The following is a 20,196-nucleotide window of genomic DNA, read 5'->3' as shown; positions in this document are numbered from 1 at the left end:
TTTTGCCCTTCTCCCAAAAACTCAGTGTAGCGTAACATGGCGTTTATCTCGTCACAAGAACATTGACTGGTTAATAGGTAGCCACTTGTCCAAAGCTACTGAGCTTCATAGCTGAGTGAGGAAACAGGCTTGGCTTGGCTTTTGCAGATGAATTCGAACAGCAGACTAGTGTGTCTGAAACATTCTCTTTTTTTGCAGGGCACCAATCTTGAGCATCCCATTGGTAGTTCTGAATGGCTTCTCTCAGCTCATAAACAGTTGACACAGGACACGTCTACCCAGAGGACTGTGCAGACCGAGAGAGAGCAGCAGATAGAAACAGTGTGTGAGACAATTCAGAATCTGGTCGATAATATCAAAACCGTGCTCACTGGCCACAACAGACAACTGGGGGATGTCAAGCATCTGCTGAAAGCCATGGCGAAGGTAATAATAGCGGAATTGTTCATGTTGATGGGAATAGAAGATTGATTGTTCTGGCATTCATGATATCATAAGTTTATAAAGAACTATGTAGTTACCCTAACATCTGTTGGCTTTCCCATGCTTTTGGTCATTGTGTGCTAATTTAAGAATGGCTGTTCAATACCGTTTAGCTTCTGTGGCAGGAGTCCTTGAATATTGTATAGGCATACAGCCACATTGCACTTAATTTTGTACCCCTTGGTTGCTGTACTAATGAAGGTTTACAGTAAGGCAGGTCCAGTCCTCCCTGTAAAAAGAAGCTAGAGATAACGTTCTTCCAGTAGATGAAAGTTTGTGAAGTAATAAGCTTAATCCAAAGTAAATTCTGCAGAAGCCGTGTTACTGCACATGACCAAGGAATTATGGTTAAGGAGCCCAAGATAAGATCTCCGATCAATGACTCTCCTTAAATTTATAAGTAGTTTAGTGTCCACACTACTTTATTGATTTGAAGGAATGGAATAGCGGAGGCTGTGTTTTGGTACAAAGTCACTCAGGCATTGATCTAGGAAAGACTTTGCTAGCTATTGCCAGTCATCCAAGCAAAGATGCTTTTGACTTTTTAAAAAGTTCTTCCAACAGATTCAGAACCTATCATGGGTCTCCCTAATGCCTAGTTATTTCTTTCCAGGATGAAGAAGCAGCTCTGGCTGATGGTGAAGATGTTCCTTATGAGAACAGCGTTAGGCAGTTCTTGGGTGAATATAAATTATGGCAAGACAATATTCAAACAGTTCTGTTTACTTTAGTTCAGGCTATGGGTCAGGTTCGCAGCCAGGAACATATTGAAATGCTGCAGGAAATTACTCCCACCCTGAAAGAGCTGAGAACTCAGAGTCAAAGGTAAGTTAGCAGACATAATCTTAAGCTCTTGTTCACTTAAGTATCTGTCTTTAATCAAAGACAGAACTCTTTATATACTCTGTTTTTCAGATGCACAGAAGTGGTCAGAAACCTGTGAGACAAATGAGATTCAGTATCCCGTAGGACAAAATTTGGGGCCCGTGTAGGCAGGGTGGATTGGTGATAAAGAGAACTTTGCTGTACATCAAATTTGGGGCAAAATGGTTTCTAACTGCTTTCTGACTTGAAGCATACTAATTTATTTTTGATAAACTTCATAAGTTTTTCAGGTAGGTTTTTGTCTTGTATTTCCCACTTACGGTTAATAAAATTAATTTATTTCCTTATGCTTCTTAGCATCTACAATAATCTAGTGAGTTTTGCGTCGCCCTTGGTCACAGATGCACCCAACGAGTGCTCAAGTCCAACATCTGCTGCTTCATGTCAACCAACGTTTGCTGCAGGTGAAATATGGCTTGTATTCAACATTGGATTTCTCTTGGAATATAGACATACATTCAGAAGTAGACTTCATAGTCTTAGCCCTTCTCCTTCCGTGCATGCGAAAGCTACTTTTTGAAAGATGTAGGAACAGAAAAAAACATAAGAGTTGGCATGAAGACTGTGATTGGGTTGAATGAGGGTGGGAAGAGCAGCATGCAGGTAAATAGGTCCAGGATATATGATTGCCCCCTGCTATCTTACCCTTTAGTACAGCTTGGCTCATTGTCTTGAGTTATTCTTAGAAGCATATTGGAAAGAAATAATCTCAGTCCTGTTTATGTCATGGAGTTCAGCTGTTTCACATCAAGAGAGAAAATATGCCCCTTCTTTCTTGGAAAAATCCCGTGTGGTGGTTTTGTCATGCACTGTGACACTTTCCAACTTCACATGTAAATGTTTGTTAATGTTTTATTTTGTTCTTAACACTGAATATGTTTCCTTGTTCTTGATTTATGAATAAGCTTCAGTTCTCTTTTAATGGCATTTTCAATATATTTATGTCTTTGTAGCGGTTCGTAGCAATACGGGGCAAAAAACTCAACCGGAGGTCATGTCGCAGAATACGAAAAAGCTAGTTCAGAAAACTCTAGCGCCATCAGCAGACACACCTCCAGGAACAATTGTGGGAACCGGAAAGAGCGTTGTGTCTAGTCCTAAAAAGGCCATCAGGGATCCTAAAACAGGAAAAGGTAAGCAGTTCGGATGAAGGACCACTGAATATTCTGCTTTATAATGAGCAACACATTGAATGGATTTCAATGAATTTTCTTTTTTTAAGCTGTGCAAGAACGGAATTCATATGCAGTAAGTGTGTGGAAACGTGTCAAAGCCAAGTTAGAGGGTCGGGACTTGGATCCCAACAGGAGAATGTCTGTTGCTGAACAGGTAATTAATTCCATGTGCAAAACCACTTTCTTCTTGAATTCTGCTATAATGACATCTTTGTAACTTTATGTGATGGTTTACCAATTTCATTTTTTTGCCACAAATGTCTGTGCTCTCATATGGTGTTGGGGGGATGTCTGTAGGAAAGGATTAGGGTTTTCTTCTGTGAAGCATTTTCTGCACACACACCTACTTTTTGTGTATGGGTCTGTTGCCTCCATTCTGCTTAGTGAGGAAAAAGGCGGGTGGGTGTTCACACCAAGGCAAAACGAAGATGGAGAGACAACTAATGCAGAAGAAAGGAATTTTTAATAATTGTACAACTTTTATGAATTTTGTGTGCAGCTTTGTTAGGGGGAATCTAACAAATAATACAAAATATAAAAATGTATTTAATACATCATCTAAAAAGTTAATAAAACATATTAATAAAACACAAGGAAAATTTCACAGAGCATGTACAGAGTGCAATTCATAATGAGTTCTTAATATCTAGATAACTGAACCAGCATTAGCTTACACTACATATTTCATAATCACAATTAAATTGTTTATGAATGAACATTAAAGACCTTCCAGATTCTTTTTAGTTAGCCAAGTATATACACTTTAGCAGAGCGAGCTGTCTGGGCTTCTCCTGGCTCTTATCTACATGAGCACAATCCTAAACCTATATACTTTTTGTTTTGGGTTATATTTAAATGTGATAGATGGGGTGATAGAACTCTGTTGAGGAAAGAAGCTGAATGGATTTTGAAACTGTGAAAACACTGCTGCACTCTAATGGGTTAAGTGAGAATATCTCCTGCTGGACGCTCATGTAGATGAGAGCCAGGACAAGCCCAGGCAGCTCATTCTGCTAAAGTGTATATACATGAATGGAACTAAAAAAAATCTGGAAGGTCAGTATGGTTCTTTAATGTTCATTCATAAACCATTTAAACAAAGAATTCCTTGTGATGATGAAATATGTAATGCAAGTTAATGCTGGCTCAGTTGTCAAGATATTAAGAACTCATTATGGATTGCATTCTCTACATGCTCTGTGAAATTGTACTGTGTTTTATTAATGTTTTGTTGAGTTTTGACATGTTTTAAATATATTTTTATATTTTGTATAATTTGGTAGATTTGCCTGACGAAGCTGAACGCGAAACATGTAGGGGATGTACAATTATAAAAGATTCCTTTCTTCTGCACCAATTATTTCTTATTCTTCCTTTCTGCTTAGGTTATGCCACTTTTCTAATTCAGTTTTAGCATAAACCTCTCTTAATATCCATACCAAAATTAAAAGGATACAGTATGAGTACTTGTTCCAAATGATCACCAATTAAAAAAAAACTTTTCATGTACTTTTAAAATCAGTATTAGAAATCTTATTTTTATGTAGGAGACCTGAAAGGCTTACTCCAGCATAGAATCTCCATCTTGGGATTATAGAGCTCAGGGACTAGTATTGCTACAGGTTTGTCCGCATTCCTTTAAGCGTTACCGCATCAATTTTTAGACATACCAAGGTTTATTTAGCTGCTCTTCTATTGAAGGGATTTGGGTGAATCAATGGCACTTTTCCATGGCTACCTTTCCTCCAGTTAATAAATGTGAAACAAATTAATGGTGTTCATCCTTTTACCATTCCCTTAAACAATCCCAGAACTGTAGAACTGCATGTTGTAAGTAATCTTTTCCTTTTTAATTCCTCAAGTTTTGTTGGGATAAACTCACATTATTGGGCCATATCCATGAAGTTGGTTGCAGATGGGTAGCTTATGTCCAGCATTTGATATGAGAATCCTATAAATCGTGTTCAGTATATGGGCCAGATAACTCATTTCCTAATATCTCAACACTGATTTTCCTAAGCAGTGCTTGATCAAGTTTTCTGCCAGTTTCAAATATAGTTAGAAAGTGAGTCTGCAGCACTAACTTTTTTTTAACTTGCTGTTTCATAGGTTGACTATGTGATTAAGGAAGCAACTAATCTAGATAACTTGGCTCAGCTGTATGAAGGTTGGACAGCCTGGGTATGAACAGGAAGAGATAGCAGGTCAGTCTGGTTCAGCAAGGTCAGACATCCAGCAGAATCAACTCAGCCTCAGGGCATCCATAGCAGCACCACAGTCGGCTGGTGATGCATTTCTGGGGCTTAATGTGAGGAAACCTAGGCAATCTCGGTGCACTGGGAGTGAGTCCTGCAGAGTAGCTGCACCTCAGGGATACGCTAAACACAATGGCCTGGAACCCCCCCAGGGTCAAGGGTGAAAGTTCACCGCCTGAACAACACGGCTGTCTTTCTGCTACAGAAGAACTGCAAATCGTGTCGCGTGGGGGTGGGGAAATAGCCGCAGAAAGAAATTGGGAATGCTACAGACCGCAGAGTGATTTGGAACCCAGTTCCACCTGACCCCGTGAACAATCCAGGAAATACTGAACCCGAAACAGAAAAAAAAAAGAAGGGGGCCGTGAAGAAATCACAGCAAAGGAAGATTTGAGAGATTCGGATACTTGAGTTACTCTTGTTGCTTGGTAATGGTGCTGGTTGAGTTGACCAGGTAGTGCAAAAAAGAAGGAAAAAACAAAACGCTACATGAGATGAACTTCAGAAATGGACTGAAATACAAAAAGAGCTGCACATCAGCTACCTAACTATATTGGAAGAACCTCTAAGAAGAAAGAGAGCCTTTGTCTTTTTTTTTTTTTAGTTCTTTCCCACTTCTGGTTTATTCTTGTAGTTTAGGTGTATTTCCAGAATCGATTTTATTTCAATCCTTGTATTTCACTGTTCAGGCACATTAACCTTTGGGGGCGGGGGGGGGGGGGCAAGGCAGTTTTCCAAAAGCACAGAAAATGCTGGCTGTTACGTGATTTACCTTTTTTGAGTGATCAAATGCAAATCGTTGGGGTGTTTTGTTTATTTTACAGTCATTTTTGTGATTCTATCATGTACAGTTTCCCCAAATCCACTGTGCATTTCAGAGTTAATCTGCCAGGCATTTGATTTCATGTGAAACTTTCCCTCTGCTTGCAGTATATACTCCTTTGTAATTCAGACCTTTCTTTCAAAGCTCATTCTCCTGTGATTGCTGTAGTTCTTTTTGTAAACGTAGCAAATCTAATGTAACCTTTACCATTTTTTTTTAAAAAAAGAAACCAGGATAGAGCAAGTAGAGTTTTACATTGTTGATGAAACAAAATCAATAAAGTGAAGTTCTAGAGGAGGTAGTTTTATGCTGTTTAATTCACGTCAGACTTTGATTTATACTTGTAAATGTACCATTTCAGTTCTATCTGGGGATTTAAAAAACATGGATGCATAAAGCTAAGAAAGGACTATATTTTTCTTTTTTACTGTTTTTGTTCTTGTGAAATGGCATAAAGGACTGAAGTTCCCCCCCCCCCACATGATTTCCACTAGGTATTGCTCAATTACACATTCATAGTTAATTGGTCAATGTCTTTTCCTAAATCTACCTTGCACTCTTGAAGTGTGGGCGTGAGAAAGAAGTTGCTATTTAAATGGCACTTTAAACCCGTCTTCAGTGTTTCACTTGCCTGCTTAAACAGAAATTAGTAACTTAAGAGCTTGTACTAGAAGAGTATAATTAGTTCCTGAAAGAACCTTATGCCATAATTCTCACTTATGGATGGTGATATTAGGTGAATGCAGCTTGATTGTGAAGTTGAAGAATAAATTTTGGGGGCTAGCAGCTCCCCCCTTCCCATCTTCCTTTACAAGTCATTTGCTGTGAAAGTCACTGAATGTAGACAAATCAGGGCTTATGTTATTTCCTATTAATCTCTTCTGAGATTTAAAAAAAAAAAAGCTCAAATAGTTATTTAACTTAATTTCCACTAATGTAGCATATTTACCTGAGAGAGCCTTTGTTTTAGAAGAGTGGATATGAAATCTATATTAAGAGCTAGCAAAAGAAAGGAAATGTTCTGATGTTTAGAACATGGAAGGGGGAGCCCTTTTGCTTCCTCAGGGTATCTTAGGCAGAGGAGACTCGATAACTGTTAGCAATCTTCCACACAGCTACACCACTCTCTCTGTTACCTGGCTTAGATGAATCACGTGCCCATGTACATAAACTTACTAAAGCTTGTTAGTAATTGAGTTCCAATGCCAGCACTCTCAAGCCGTTGCCATGTATTTCAGGAGAGGGAGAGGCTTCTTGGGGCTTTTTTTTCTAGTAAAAATTGAACTAAGGCAAAATTCACACAGTTTTAGTGCATTCTTTATTTTGCCTCCCCCACCTGCCTTGTGTATGAACCATCCTTAACAAGCATTCTGTATCAATACAATTGGAATAAAATTGTTCTGTTTCTTGGAAGCCGGGACTGGAGGCAGGCCGCTGTACCTGTGATTAATGTATTATTATATCACTTCTCTCCAGAAATGAAACTTGTATGGAGGTGGGGGTGGGTGGGTCTTTACTGCATAATGTAATAAAGCTTAAATTCAACTTGTATTCTTAATGTCTGTGTGCGGCATTCATTTCTTTCAGCTGCAAAACAAAACTCAGTTTTGTTGTAGATCTCATGTGGAAGTGTGCAGTGAGAGCCCCTAAGAACAAAACAGGCAATGGTGCATGGGGGCAGGACCTGTTCCCATAAAGAATATCTGTTTATACTGGTGGTACTTTAGAATAAAGGGTGACAGGGAGAGTTCCTTCCGACATGTAATTTTTTACAAAGAGGGAATGCATGAACCTAGTCTGGGATGGGGCCATGGCTCAGTGGAGCATGGCAAGCAGGTCCTGGGGTTTAATCCCTGATAAACAAATTGTGTGAAAGGCCGCTGCCTGAGACTCGGAGAGCCACCGCCAGTCTGAGTAGACAATGTTGTCCTTGATGGACCAAGGGTCTGGTTCAGTAAGGTAGCTTCATGTGTTCACATGTCTTAGATTGAATCAGATCCGTGGTCTGTCACAGTCGCTCTCCAGAGTTTCCAGTAGTGATCTTTCATGCCAACTATAATAGTGATCCTTTTCAGCTGGAGATGCTGGCAACTGAACCTAGGACTTTCTGCAGGCAAAACAGATTCTTTGTCACTCACCTGCAATCACTGCCCAGTTTCAACATCAGCTAAATATTTTCAGGAGAGGATTGTGCATGAAATGAATTTGAAGCAGCTTAGTTTACACGTCTTGAGTATCAGCCCAGTAGGTGTTAATTTTTTAATGGTATTTGCTGCTTAAGCCATTGCAGGATGCATTCTGGCAGGGTAAATTTAAGAGAATGTGTAAAGAACAGCCTGGAGAGGTGCTGTTCAGAAAGTGATCACCTGTATGTTGCATTTGTGTCCTACGGTTTCCTGGCTGCGATTCTAACTTCTGTGTTTTCACTATAGCCCCATGAGGTAGGTCAACCTAAGATAGTGACTGGCCAAATGCATGAATGAAATGTATAACCTAGTATGGCACCACAAGGTTTGAGCACCCCAGTTTGCAGCCATAAAACACTGCACCCAGGGTATGTTGTGAGGCAATCGAAGGCACACCCACATTCTCCCCTCTCCATTTTATCCTTGCAACAACCCAGGGAGGTAGAAAGAAGGCGACTGGCCCAAACCACCCCGAGACCTTCCCCAGCACAGTGGGGATTCGAACCCTGGACTGTCAGATCGTAGTCGGCGCTCAAACAGCTTCCTTCCCTCGCCCCCAAGGCGTTAAAACGTGCCTTGCAAGAGATGACCTCCGTTCCCCCGCCCTCTCGAAACTTGCCTGAAAGCACCCCCAACGGCAAACGGCCGCGCTTATTGGTCAAGATTCAAACGAGAACTGTCCCGAGCCTCATTGATTGGAGCGGAGGCCGCGCAGGTGGAAAGGAACCGGCCAATCGCGGACGAGGGAATGGGTGGAGCCAACGTCAGACTGGAGGTTATAAAAGGAAGCGCAGCTCCTGGAGAGACCGGCTTGGAGCGCAGACAGTTGTGGGGCTGAGCTCGGGTAGGAGGGAGAATTGCTGGGGGCGGGGTGGGGGAAACCGGGAGGAGCGACGACGGCGACGGCGGGGGAGTGGAAGGCAGACGAGCCTGTAGGCCGCAGCTGTCCACACAAAATGGCGGAGGGCGACAACAGGAGCACCAACCAGCTGGTGAGTGCGCGCTGTGGAGCCTTTCCCCCGTCCTCTTCTAAGGGTCTCGGAGAGAGGACGGCTGTGTCGGCCTCCCCCTGGTTCTTTCCGTGACTGGAACGGCTGGGGAGGAGTGCCTGCCCGCCCGCCCTTCCCACGGGTGAAGAGGAGGAGGAGGAGGGGCTGCGCTGTTCCTCCTTTCACTCTCAGCCCCTGCCCTCCAAGCTGGGCTGTTGAAAGGCTTCTCTTTTCTCACCCCCAGGCGGGGTTTGTGTCAGATTTTGGGGGGAGGGGGAGCGGTGTAAGAGAAGATATTCGCGGGAGGTAAGCGAGATGGGCTGCTTATCGTTAAAATGTTGCACAGCAGTATCTGAACTGGGAAGGTTAAGGTAGTTGTGTGCAAACAACAGCACGGGTCAAGCTGCAAGCAAACCGAAGGACTCTTCTCCTTTTCCTTTCTTGGTGCGAGTAAGGCCCGCTGTGGTCAGTGAGGCTGATTGTGGTCTCGTTTATTATTTATGGAGTGTATTGTTATCTTCTCCAAGGAGCTCAGGGACATAATAATAGCAATAACAACAACAACATTCGATTTATATACCGCCCTTCTGGACAACATAACGTCCACTAAGAGTGGTTTGCAGAGTATATTATTATCATTATGATTATCATCATCCCCACAACACCCTGTGAAGTGGGTGGGGCTGAGAGAGCTCAGAGAGAGCTGTGACTGACCCTAGGTCACCCAGCTGGCTTGAAGTGGGGAATCAAACCTGGCTCTCCAGATTAGAGTCCCACTGCTCTTAATCACTACACCAAACATCTCCATGCCCCCCACCCCGTTTTATTTTATTCTTGGAGCAACCTTGTGAGATGTGTAAAGCTGAGTGGCCCCACGCTATTCCCTGTGTTTCGTTTTCAGTGGGGATTTGGACCTGTATCTTTAGTCCTAACCTGACACTCACTACTGTGTTGCTCTGTCTGTCTCAAGGATGCTTTTAAAAGGCTGATTTACTGTGGCATAAGCCTGCTGCAGTAAAGCTGCTTGGTGTGTGATTCCAAGGTGATCTTTTTTTGACTCTTGCTGCAATAATGCAGCTGCCAGATACTCCTGGGTTGTGTACATTGGAAGGTTGGATAGGAGTGTCCCCTCCAGAAAGACCCAAAATCAGAGTGAAATCTATTGTTCTGTGGGATGCTGTTTGCTTTCTGTGATAAGGACCATGACTCAGAGGTAGTGGATTGTAGAGTTTCTTTCCTCTCACGTGAATTTCTGCTTTATCTGCAAATCTAGATGCTGATCATGGGATGCATAGTGTACTTCTTCTGGCATTTGTTCTAATAAATGCGCACTGGGCCCTTTTTCTTTTCTGCCAAGTAATGCAGAGCACTAAAATACCATGTTCTTGTTCCTCTGATAAGACTGTGTTGTCATTGGCCTCTGTGGCATTGAAGCCATCTGCACTGGCTCTCTGTCATGCTAATATGGGCAAGAATTGATGTGCTTTGTTCATGCTGTCAAGTGAGCTGAGAGTATGCTAGTGCTTCAGGGGTTGGTGGAGGAGGCAGCATGGAGAAGAGGACTTAAGAACATGCTTACTAATGAATTTCTATTTGCTATAACTCTTTTTCTTGACCTGGAAATATAAATTATTCCCCCCCCCACACACACACACATTTGTGCCTGCCAAATTTGTCTCTTTCTGTTCCACTTATGCTACAATGTTTAAATGGCCAATAAGAACATCGGATAATCCAGTTTGCTCTGTGATTGTCTTTTTTAAGTATTGCCTTTTCTAAGTATTAAGCAGTGTTTCTCTGAAAAGGGTCACATAATGGCGTATTTCCAACTTTAAAGTTCAGAAACAGGCAGAACCTAGAGGCCTAGAATCAGTGTACTGAATTTTTATCTTTTATATTTCAGGAAATAAATGAGACGAGAAAGGATTTAAATGCTGGATCAACATGAGCTGTCCTTGTGGGTTTTGGGCTGCTGTGTTGATTCTTCATCTACATTCTGATAATAAAATTTTTACCTCAGACTTCCTGTTTCTTTACAGGCTTTTAGTTTTTTTGGCCATGAAAATCAGTTCAAAAATTTTGTATGCAAAAAGTGCTATATAAAACTAAAAAAATGTTATAATTACACATTTTAGGCAAACCACTTTCTTGGAACAGTAGAATTATTAAATGCTATTAAGACATTTGAGGATATTAATACAAAAGCATGATTTTCAGAAATGTGATGTTCCACCAAAAATGCTGGCCTTTGTACCACTTGACGCTTGAAAGCGAGGCTACCTCCTGCCATATCCTTCAGCCCAAATTTAATAATTTGAGAGACCAGGATTTCATATCCAAAACAAAACATTTACTTTCCAAGCCTTTTTTTTGTATCTGTGTTGGGAGATACACGTAAAATGTTAATGTTAGAATTGGGTTAGATCTCAAGGAAACTTCTCCCCCACCCCTTGGTTAACACTCAGCTATAAATATTCTGCCCTTTCTAGAGCATTTTCAGTCTCCTGTTTTTTTAAAAATTTTTTACTAATGTACATAGTAATGCATTTCTGCATATTTGGAGACGCCACTGTAGTTTATTTGTGGAAGGCTTGGTTTTGTGGCTTGTCATCCATGTGGGGGCCAGGCAGGTGACAAAGCTTATTTTTATGGGAACATCAAAAAGGACCTGTTGTGAATGTGTGGGTGTCTGGGAATTATCATACTGAGATCTACTTTGATGTAAACAACTTTGGTGATACAAATCAACATTTATGTATTATTTATTTATTTATAACATTTATTAGTCACGTTTCTACCTTGTAGGAAGTCAAGACAGCTTGCAGTATAAAATTGAAAGAAAGTCAGTGTTGGTCTTTGTATCAACAAGTACATACAAGTTGGATCCAAACTGGATTTTTCAGTGTAAGATGGAACTTTCCTGCCTTCCTTGTCCTGATTTCCATTATATGCTGCTTCTGGCCAATGTGGGATCGGGAACAGGGAATTTAGTCTAGATCCAATCCAACATCCCCTCCTCAAAGTAGGTAGAGCCCTCTGCAGATACACTCCATGAAGTATGCACACATTTTATCTACAGCAAATGCTATGCCTTTTTTAAAAACTGCTTTCGTTCACAGGCTGCAGAGACAGCTAGTTTGGAAGAACACTTGCAAGGATGGGGAGAAGTGATTCTGGTCACCGACAAAATCCTTCGTTGGGAAAAACCTTGGTTTCCACCTGCTATGCTCAGTGTTGTTTCCTTTGTTTTTCTGTAAGTTATCAATAAGGGTGGTTATGTTTGCATCTTATACCCATTTTATTAACTAAACCAGAAGCTACGCTTTCCTTTTATTGCAACACATAAAGCTAATTTTATCACAATTGAGTAAGATACACGGTAACAATGAATAAAGTACATGTTTGAAAGCTTTGGATAACATGCCAATACCCGAATGCACCACAATTGTGGCTGGGGCTGATCTCTTCAGACTGCTACATTTTCTAGGTATGTATGCATGTGCTTGCCAGTTCTACAACCAACAGGAAGGGCAGGGCTTATATGTCCCACCCCTTCTGGTCTTTCTGCTCTGTATATGTCAAATGTCAGAAGTTGAAACACTGAACATGGGTCTGTCTGTCTACATAACTACTCTTTTCTTGTCCAAACAGGATGATTTACTACCTGGACCCATCTGTTCTCTCGGGAGTTTCTTGTTTTGTTATGTTGCTTTGTTTGGCTGACTACCTTGTACCTGCTCTTGCTCCTAGAATTTTTGGCTCCAGCAAATGGTATGGTACTTGAGAACTAGAAATAATTATCATACTTGTTCTTGTATTGTATTTCCAGAGTTTATAATCATGAAGAGAAGCGTGTATAAAATCCAGAACAAAAGGCCACTACCTAGTACTCTTGAATGAATGAAAGGAAAATGTACAAGGGTAGAATTCTCTTTTAACGACATATTGTAGTATTCCCTTGCCTCTACCTTATGTTTGCTATTACTGACTTTCCCTCCTTTGCTGACTCCTCTTCTTTTGAAATTTAAATTGCAAGGTCTTTGTTGCAAGGGTCAAATATTTCCTTTCCTTTTTTTTGTTACTCTTTAAAACCAATGTATACTGATGATCCTGTGTAAGTAGTTGCTTTTGAGCAAAGCTTATATAAAGAGTAAAAAAATCAGCTGTCTAAACATTTGGAGATAGCTCAAGAATTCCTGTACTTAAGGTAGTACTTTTTCAACATGCCTATTGGCTTATCTCCTTCTAGCTTAGACTTGGACTTGTTTTTGATTATTTGATTATATTTTTTATATATTTATGATTTTTTAATCTGACTGATTTAGAAAATTTATAAACTTGTAAACTTTTTTGTAAATTTACAAACTTACAAAAAATAGCATTGTTTTCATTGGCTGATAAGCAGAATATTGAAGTAAATAGCAAGAACTGATGAAACAGTATTTCTACATTAAATGCTAATTTTATTCCTACATTTTTAACTGGTGGTGAAAGGTGAGACAACAACTGGATGCTTTGTTTGAAGTTGAGTGCCCTCAATAACAGATCTACAGTTGTTATTATTATTTATTTATTTAATTGATTTATAGCCTGCCCTCCCTCCATATGGGTTCAGGGCGGGTTACAACAGTAGTATGTTACAAGTAACTACTACAAGTAGTAGTTATGAGGGATGGTATGTTACTGTGCTTTATCAATTGATGTCAATATCTTCACTTAAAGATTTTTTTTTAAGGACTACTGAGCAGCAGCAACGCTTTCATGAAATCTGTAGCAACCTGGTAAAAACACGGCGCAAGATTGTTGGTTGGTGGAAACGTCTTTTTGCCTTTAAGGAAGAAAAGCCTAAAATGGTAATTTGCATACTTCTGTGAAGATGTGATAGTCATTGCGAATTTGATGTTGCTAAATTTGGTGTTGCTTGGTAAAAAAAGTGTTTTGCTGCATTAAAACAAGATTTTAGTTGCTAATATGAAGTTATCATTTTAATAAGGATCTTTCACATTTAAATTTTTAGTGCTGACCATTTTTGCCCATCCCCCCCCCAAATGGTCGCGTTAATTGAAAAGCATTGACTTTATTAGAAGTATAGGAAACTTGATTTATGGGAACTCTCAAAAACCATTTGAACATATGAATTTACCTTTAACTGAGTCCAGCATTGGTCTATGAAAGTCTGGCTTATCTACTAGCTCTCTGGAGCTCTCTCAGGCCCGCCCACCTCACAGGATGATTGTTGTGGGAATAATAACGACATATTTTGTAAACCGCTCTGAGTGGGTGTTGGTTGTCCTGAAGGGTGGTATATAAATTGAGTATTATGTCTAGGGTCTCAGGTAGAGCCAGCGACCTGATACTTTGAGCTGGAGATGCCAGGGATCGCATGTGGGAATTTATGCATCGAAAGCAGATGATCCACAGCCCCTCCCCTAAAACTGAAAATCTAATGTGGAAAATTAACGTTAGTTTTTAAAAATCGAATGGCTTTTAATTATGATAGATAAGCAAGTCGCTAGTATTCCTAATTAGTACAATAGGGATATTTTGCCAAATAGGATTGGTACATTCATCAGCCATGTCTCTTGTAATAGCCACAGGGGACAATGGAGTCATTTTTAAAATCTTCAAGTGCTTTTTAAAGATTTCATTAACTCTTACATCTCTCTCCTAGTATTTCACAACAATGCTGTGTTCGTTAGCAGTGATTGCTTGGATAGGACAGCAAGTTCACAACCTGTTCCTCACCTATCTTATTGGTAAGCAGTTTGCAGGGTGATTTTGCACCAAGGATATATTACATTTTTTCCTCCAAAAGAGGAGAGGAAAGCCTGTAATGCTGTGTTGTTGATTAGAATACAAGGAGACATGGGATTGGCCATTTAAAATGATTTACATGATCACTGCTGATAATTTTGTCTTTTTTCTTCTAGTGAGCTTCTTCCTGTTGTTTCCTGGATTAAACAAACATGGAATTATTTCAAAGTATGCTGGAATGGCAAAAAGGGAGGTCAACAAACTCCTTAAACAAAAGGAGAAGAAAAATGAATGAAGCTCTGCTTTCCTCTGCACTTCACAGTATAATGTGTTCTGGGAACAATGTATTAGAATTATTGTGTGTTTCGTAGAATAGCAGTGCTTATTTCAGTCATAGCCTTTTAACGTTAAAACAGGATTCCCTCTTTTTAAATAGGATCTGTGTAGTTATTTGACCACACAGTCAGTATAGTCTGCAAAAATGGGCAAGTCATTCCAATAATAAATGCAGCTAGCGGCGTCATAGGGTGGGAATGTTGTTAATCAGTGTGGTGGAGTAAACATTTTGATTTTATTAGTGTGGATGACATCTTTTGCTATTTATTTGTGGTAGAAAGATGCCAGTTAGTATTCTCCATTCCGCTTAAATGTTTTAAGTGATCTCTTCTGACTCTAGGTTTATTTCTGCAAACCCCTGCAGATAAAATTAACACATTTCTTTCTGAAGTTTTGAGCCACAAATGATACGGATAAACAGGGCTTCAAAATGCCTGAGTTGTCACTACTTATGTAGTATGAATTGCTGCATTAGACAGTATGTGGAAAACTGAAGCTAGGAATGCACAGAGATTCAATTTTCTTCTATTCAAACTGCTGTAGCTTTGGAGTCGTGCAACGTCTAGTTTTTTTAATAGGGTCTGTATAAAAAAACATTTAAATATTTGATGCACGAGACTCATAAGTAAGTCTGGTATTTGTGTTTTCTTATTGTCGTTTTATTACTGTGCTTAAGGAAAATACTTGTAATGTATTAAAACCATAGGCTTCTTAAATTTGTTGCAAGACAAAATTTCTGTCTTAATTGTAAACGGATTAACAGTGTTATCATCCTCGGTGGTTTGAAAATAGATTTCAGAAACATTGAGGTTTGCTTTCTTTATAATCCTGTAGGCAATAGAAAGCTCAGCGAAGAGATCTTGATGCTTGTAGCTCTGCCTCTTTTTAAACTAGCATACTACATTATTCTGCCAAATAACTGCAGTTCAGTAAATATATGGGAAGCAAGTGTGTTTGGCACAGTTACTAACTTCAGCTACTTTTGCATACAAGCAAAAAGGCCATAAAAGTCTGATAACAAAGAATGGAATTAAGTTCTGGCTGCATCTTCTTAAACCTAACATGAATGTAATCATACTTTGTATCAGCACTCAGACTGCTTATTTGCCACACTGGTGTGAACAGGACACTCCTTATGTACTGGAGGCTTCATCCATTTAAATAGAAGTCTGATCCCAGTAAAGCTGGCAAAATCTTTCTTGATAGGTTAGAAGAGTATCCTTTATTTGGGGGAGAGGTGAGAAAAGGTGAAGGGAAGTAGCAGGTCTGCTAAAGTCACATGTCCTTGTTTTGAGTTGCATCCTTTCATTTGCATTCATTTCAATTCTAACTATACTGTATGATGGTTGGTGGCTTTGGTTTCATACTCGGCAGCTCTCTGCATAAGACAACCACAAAATCCTTAAAGGTGTAAATAGATTACCATAATAAATGGAAATCAAAATTAATTTGCCCTGTTTTTCAAAATCAACAGAAAATCTTTCTCAGCTTGCTTGATGTCTGATCAAATAGCAGCTGAATCCCAGAGACTGATGGATAAAGGCATCCTTGATGCATTCTAATTCAATACATGGAGTAGCCCTAAGGCACATTTGGGCGTTCTCAATCATTTTTCCCCTTGGGGGTGACGCTTTCAGAATGCTAATTTGGTTATAATTGCACTGAGTATTTTCACCTCCATGCAGTGACCATCTTTGCTTACTATCCCTTCTCTTTGTGCTTTAGATATATCCCAAGAAGGGAAGAGTTATTTAAGAGGAGAGGTTTTATAGTTGCTAAGTGAATCACTTCTGTTTCTCGTTACAAATTTATTGTCACCAGAAAGAGTTACTACAAGTACTGGCTACAGAAGCCTGTAGTGTGAAAATAACATTAAATCTCTTAAGATGTCAACCATGTTTGGAACACTCTGGTGATTATTTATTGGAAGGAACAACTTGGCGGGGGGGGGAACGGGACATATGTTGCATCTCTCCCTATGTTCCTTCCCTTTCTCTTATTTTGTATATTTGTTGTTTTAAAGAATTGTTATTACTCACTTGTGTGAGTAGTAATGGCAGATATAATGTGAACATGGTAATGATGGAATTGGTGGCGAATGAAAGTAAAGAGGTGTACTTAGAGAGAGAGCTGGGAGGGTGGAAAAGAAGAGAAATGAAGGGTTAGGGATAAGTTTGTATACTTGCTGTTCTTGTCAGTGATGTGATTTTCCTTTGATCGCACTGATACTTAACATGGATGGTAAATGTTTAGCTCGGAAGCTAAAATTGAGCGGGCAAGTCAAATCTTGGAAGCTAAGCAAGGTCAGCCTTGGTTAGTAATTGGATGGGAGACTTTCAAAGAAGACCAGAGTTGCAGAGGCAGGCAATGGCAGACTGCCTTTGTTAGTTAAGGACGGTTATTTTAGGGTGGATGCGGCTTGATTGTGAAGTTGAAGATTTAATTTGTGGGTTAGCAGCCCCTCCCCAGGTCTCTTTACAAGTCATTTGTGAAAGAAGGCACTGAATGTGGACAAATCAGGACTTGCATCTTTTCTTATTAATCTCTTGAGATTCCCCCTGAAAGCTGAAATAGTTAAAGTAATTTCCAGTAATGTAGCATATTTACCCAACAGAGCCTTTCTTTAGAAGAGTGACTATGAAATATTTATTAAGGCCCAGCAAAAGGAACTAGAAAGAAAATCTGTGGTTTAGAGTATGGAAGGAGCCCTTTTGCTTCCTTGGGATATCTTGTGCAGAGGAGACTCGATAACTCCTTTCTGATACCTGGCTTAGATTAATCATGTGCCCATGTACATAAACTTACTAAAGCTTGTGTACTGGTTTCTAGCAAGCCTGCCTGGGTCCTGTGGGTGGAGGCTACTGGTTACCTAAGGAGGACACAAAACTTCAAAAAGACTGGCAAGTGAAACCTTACTGTCAGGCTGCCATCACCCTCCATTAACTCGCAGCTTAAGGCCAAGAGGCAAACATCAAGCCCTCTGGGTGCTAACAGGCAAAACCAACTTTGCAAGGTAGTCGTGTTGCAGGCTTGATTTAAAAAAAAAGGTAGCTTGTGGCAAATTGGCCAAGCTAAAACTCTGAATAATTCTATACCAATATAAGAAAAGATATTCATTGAAGAAATTTGCAAAAGCAAACAAAATAGAAGTGTATAGGAGAAGCAAAGAAAATAACAATAATAGGCTAATTACCTAGGCTACATGCAATCGAAATCCCTCAACTTGTTCCAGATGTTACCTTCAGCAAGTTTCAGGGTCCAAATGGGAACGTTTAGCTCTTAGGCCAGAAATGCAAAAAACAAAAGCACAAAAGTTGCTAGCACAGGAATCCACCAAAGACATAGCTTTCAGGAGCAGGCGCAAAATGGTCCTCCAGGGAAATGCATTCCCAAGGGGAGAGAAGGAATAGACAACTCTTTTAAGACCTGCCACCTGCAGCAGGTCTAAATAACTCCGCCAATCAAAAGGGCCAAAAACCTTGATGACAAGCCAAGCCTATCTAGCCTCACAGGTAAGGGAGGGGGGGAAAGAACTCATCACTCCACCTCCATAACACTATGTGCTAACAAGCTACAAGGCTAATGCCAGGCTCCCTCAGCTCTGTCCTGAAATAACATTTCATTTATCAAACTTATCTTTTATCATGCAATGTACAGGTTAGTTTACTAAACTACACATTCTTCAACCGCTCCTCTTCATTTGGAGTTACGCTCCTTTCTCATTATTTAGCAAAAACTAATCTTGTAGAAATTATGACATTTAAAACATTCTTGGAAAGGAAGTCTACATAATTCAACAAGAAATGTCTAGGGGGGAAAGGTAAGAAGTTAACTCTAGAAACTGGAAAGCTATTACAGATTTGCACCTGCAGCTCAAGGTCTCTTATGTGGCTGGAACAGACAGTCTCCCCAAAGAAAAAAAAAAGTCTCAAAAGCCCAAACCAAGATGTTTAAAAAAGAAATGAATGAGTTTCTTTACAGCTTGTATACTGAATAATGTAATAAAGTCTTCCCTTTTCTCACCCCCGGATTGGATTCATGTTAAATTTTGGTTTGTGTGCGGGGGGAGAGTGGTGTAAGAGAAGGTATTTATGGGAGATAAGCGAGGCTGGCTGATTTATGGGCTGCAAATCCTTAAAATATAAATCAGTATCTGAACTGGGAAAGTTGAGGTAGTTGTATGCAAACAACAGCATAGATCAAACTGCAAGCAAACCGAAAGACTCGTGTCTCCCCATCTTTTTCTTGGGGCATGTACTGCCTGTTTCTGTTTAGTGATTTTTTTAATCTTCGTGTCTTTTCACATACCTCAGTTATTTCCCTTATTTTCTGCCTTGTTCCATGTCTGTAAATTCTCATTTTTATACTCCCGAGACAAGGCTAGAGAAACAAGAAAACCCAATCTGTATAAATGACAGTTGACAAAACAAATGTTGCGAATTTAAAGCCTTACTCCCGAGTACTCAAACATATAAAGAATGTTAGCCTCCAGATTTTCAGCAAGGCCTTTTGAAAGTTTTGCTTCCTCGTACTATAATGCTGCATTCTTCTGGGCAAAATTGATCATAAATTCTTCAAAACACGCTTTTATTGGCTGCCCCTTTTGCAGACACTCCAGCAACTTTTGAGCATTTCTGGTTCTTCGCTTGTGCTGATGAAGTCATTTTTGTTTGCAACTGTTACCGGTTCTGGCAGTCACGACTGACTGATTTCTTCTCCCATCACCAACTGGGGAGGATTGAATTTTGTGATCGTTTCTAGATTGACTTTCATGTCTAGGATATACATTTTTTTTGTGATGAGATATATAGGTGGAAGTTTGGGTAAATTATGTATTAATATTGTGAAATTTTGAGTGTTAGAAGCAGGGAGGGAATGAACTTATATCACTGGAAGATACCTGTTAGCCTTCCAGCCTTCTGTCATTTTCAGGTAATTGACTTTCAAGAGCTTTTTGTAGCCGGGTTTTCGCAATGGCACTGTGATAGTTACGACAAAAAATAGTTGAGAAGGGACAGCAAGAGGTCTTGGCTCCTATGTATGTGTGATTAAGTTGGGATTTGTCTCTACCTTCTGCATTTTGTTTGTACTTTCTGAGAGAGCTGGGAGGGTGGAAAAGTGAAGAGTAATGGGGGTGTGTGATAGTTTTACTTGATTTTGTCAGTGTTGCTGTTATCCTTTGATTGCATTGATGTGTAATATGGATGGTAAATGTTTAGCTAAGGAGCTAAAATTGAATAAAAATGTTAATATGAAAAGATGCCTCAAGCACTATTTCATTGTGTGTCCATGATGTCAGCATAGCAGGAG

The 20,196-nt window shown here is 39.9% G+C and overlaps 2 protein-coding genes across 2 annotated transcripts in view; both read left to right on the top strand.

Moving 5' to 3' along the window:
- The window catches only part of SMG1 (SMG1 nonsense mediated mRNA decay associated PI3K related kinase), an 82,127-nt gene extending 74,948 nt beyond the window's left edge, over nt 1–7,179 (top strand). Inside the window, exons 58-63 of the mRNA XM_054995517.1 lie at nt 199–426; nt 1,097–1,308; nt 1,666–1,772; nt 2,322–2,501; nt 2,591–2,697; nt 4,653–7,179. Of these exons, the coding sequence (XP_054851492.1) occupies nt 199–426; nt 1,097–1,308; nt 1,666–1,772; nt 2,322–2,501; nt 2,591–2,697; nt 4,653–4,730 (912 nt within the window). The 3' untranslated portion in view covers nt 4,731–7,179. The remainder of the gene's footprint in view (nt 1–198; nt 427–1,096; nt 1,309–1,665; nt 1,773–2,321; nt 2,502–2,590; nt 2,698–4,652) is intronic.
- Nucleotides 7,180–8,630: 1,451 nt separating this feature from the next.
- Nucleotides 8,631–16,779, top strand: ARL6IP1 (ADP ribosylation factor like GTPase 6 interacting protein 1). Its single transcript, XM_054992596.1, has 6 exons — nt 8,631–8,799; nt 11,916–12,049; nt 12,448–12,567; nt 13,532–13,649; nt 14,468–14,552; nt 14,727–16,779. The coding sequence occupies exons 1-6, from the start codon at nt 8,764–8,766 to the stop codon at nt 14,843–14,845; spliced, it is 612 nt and encodes a 203-aa protein (XP_054848571.1). The 5' UTR covers nt 8,631–8,763; the 3' UTR covers nt 14,846–16,779.
- The last annotated feature ends 3,417 nt before the right edge of the window (nt 16,780–20,196 follow it).

This window comes from Eublepharis macularius, chromosome 12 (genome assembly GCF_028583425.1).
Source record: "Eublepharis macularius isolate TG4126 chromosome 12, MPM_Emac_v1.0, whole genome shotgun sequence".
Taxonomy (NCBI): domain Eukaryota; kingdom Metazoa; phylum Chordata; class Lepidosauria; order Squamata; family Eublepharidae; genus Eublepharis; species Eublepharis macularius.
This window is presented reverse-complemented; position numbering and strand designations above follow the sequence as displayed.

Bases quoted from the DNA above. Each gene is read 5' to 3' on its own strand.
- ARL6IP1 (XM_054992596.1), top strand. From the start codon at position 8,764: ATGGCGGAGGGCGACAACAGGAGCACCAACCAGCTG. The intron at 8,800-11,915 runs GTGAGTGCGCGC...TTTCGTTCACAG, and splicing joins ACAGGAGCACCAACCAGCTG to GCTGCAGAGACAGCTAGTTT. The intron at 12,568-13,531 runs GTATGGTACTTG...TTTTTTTTTAAG, and splicing joins ATTTTTGGCTCCAGCAAATG to GACTACTGAGCAGCAGCAAC.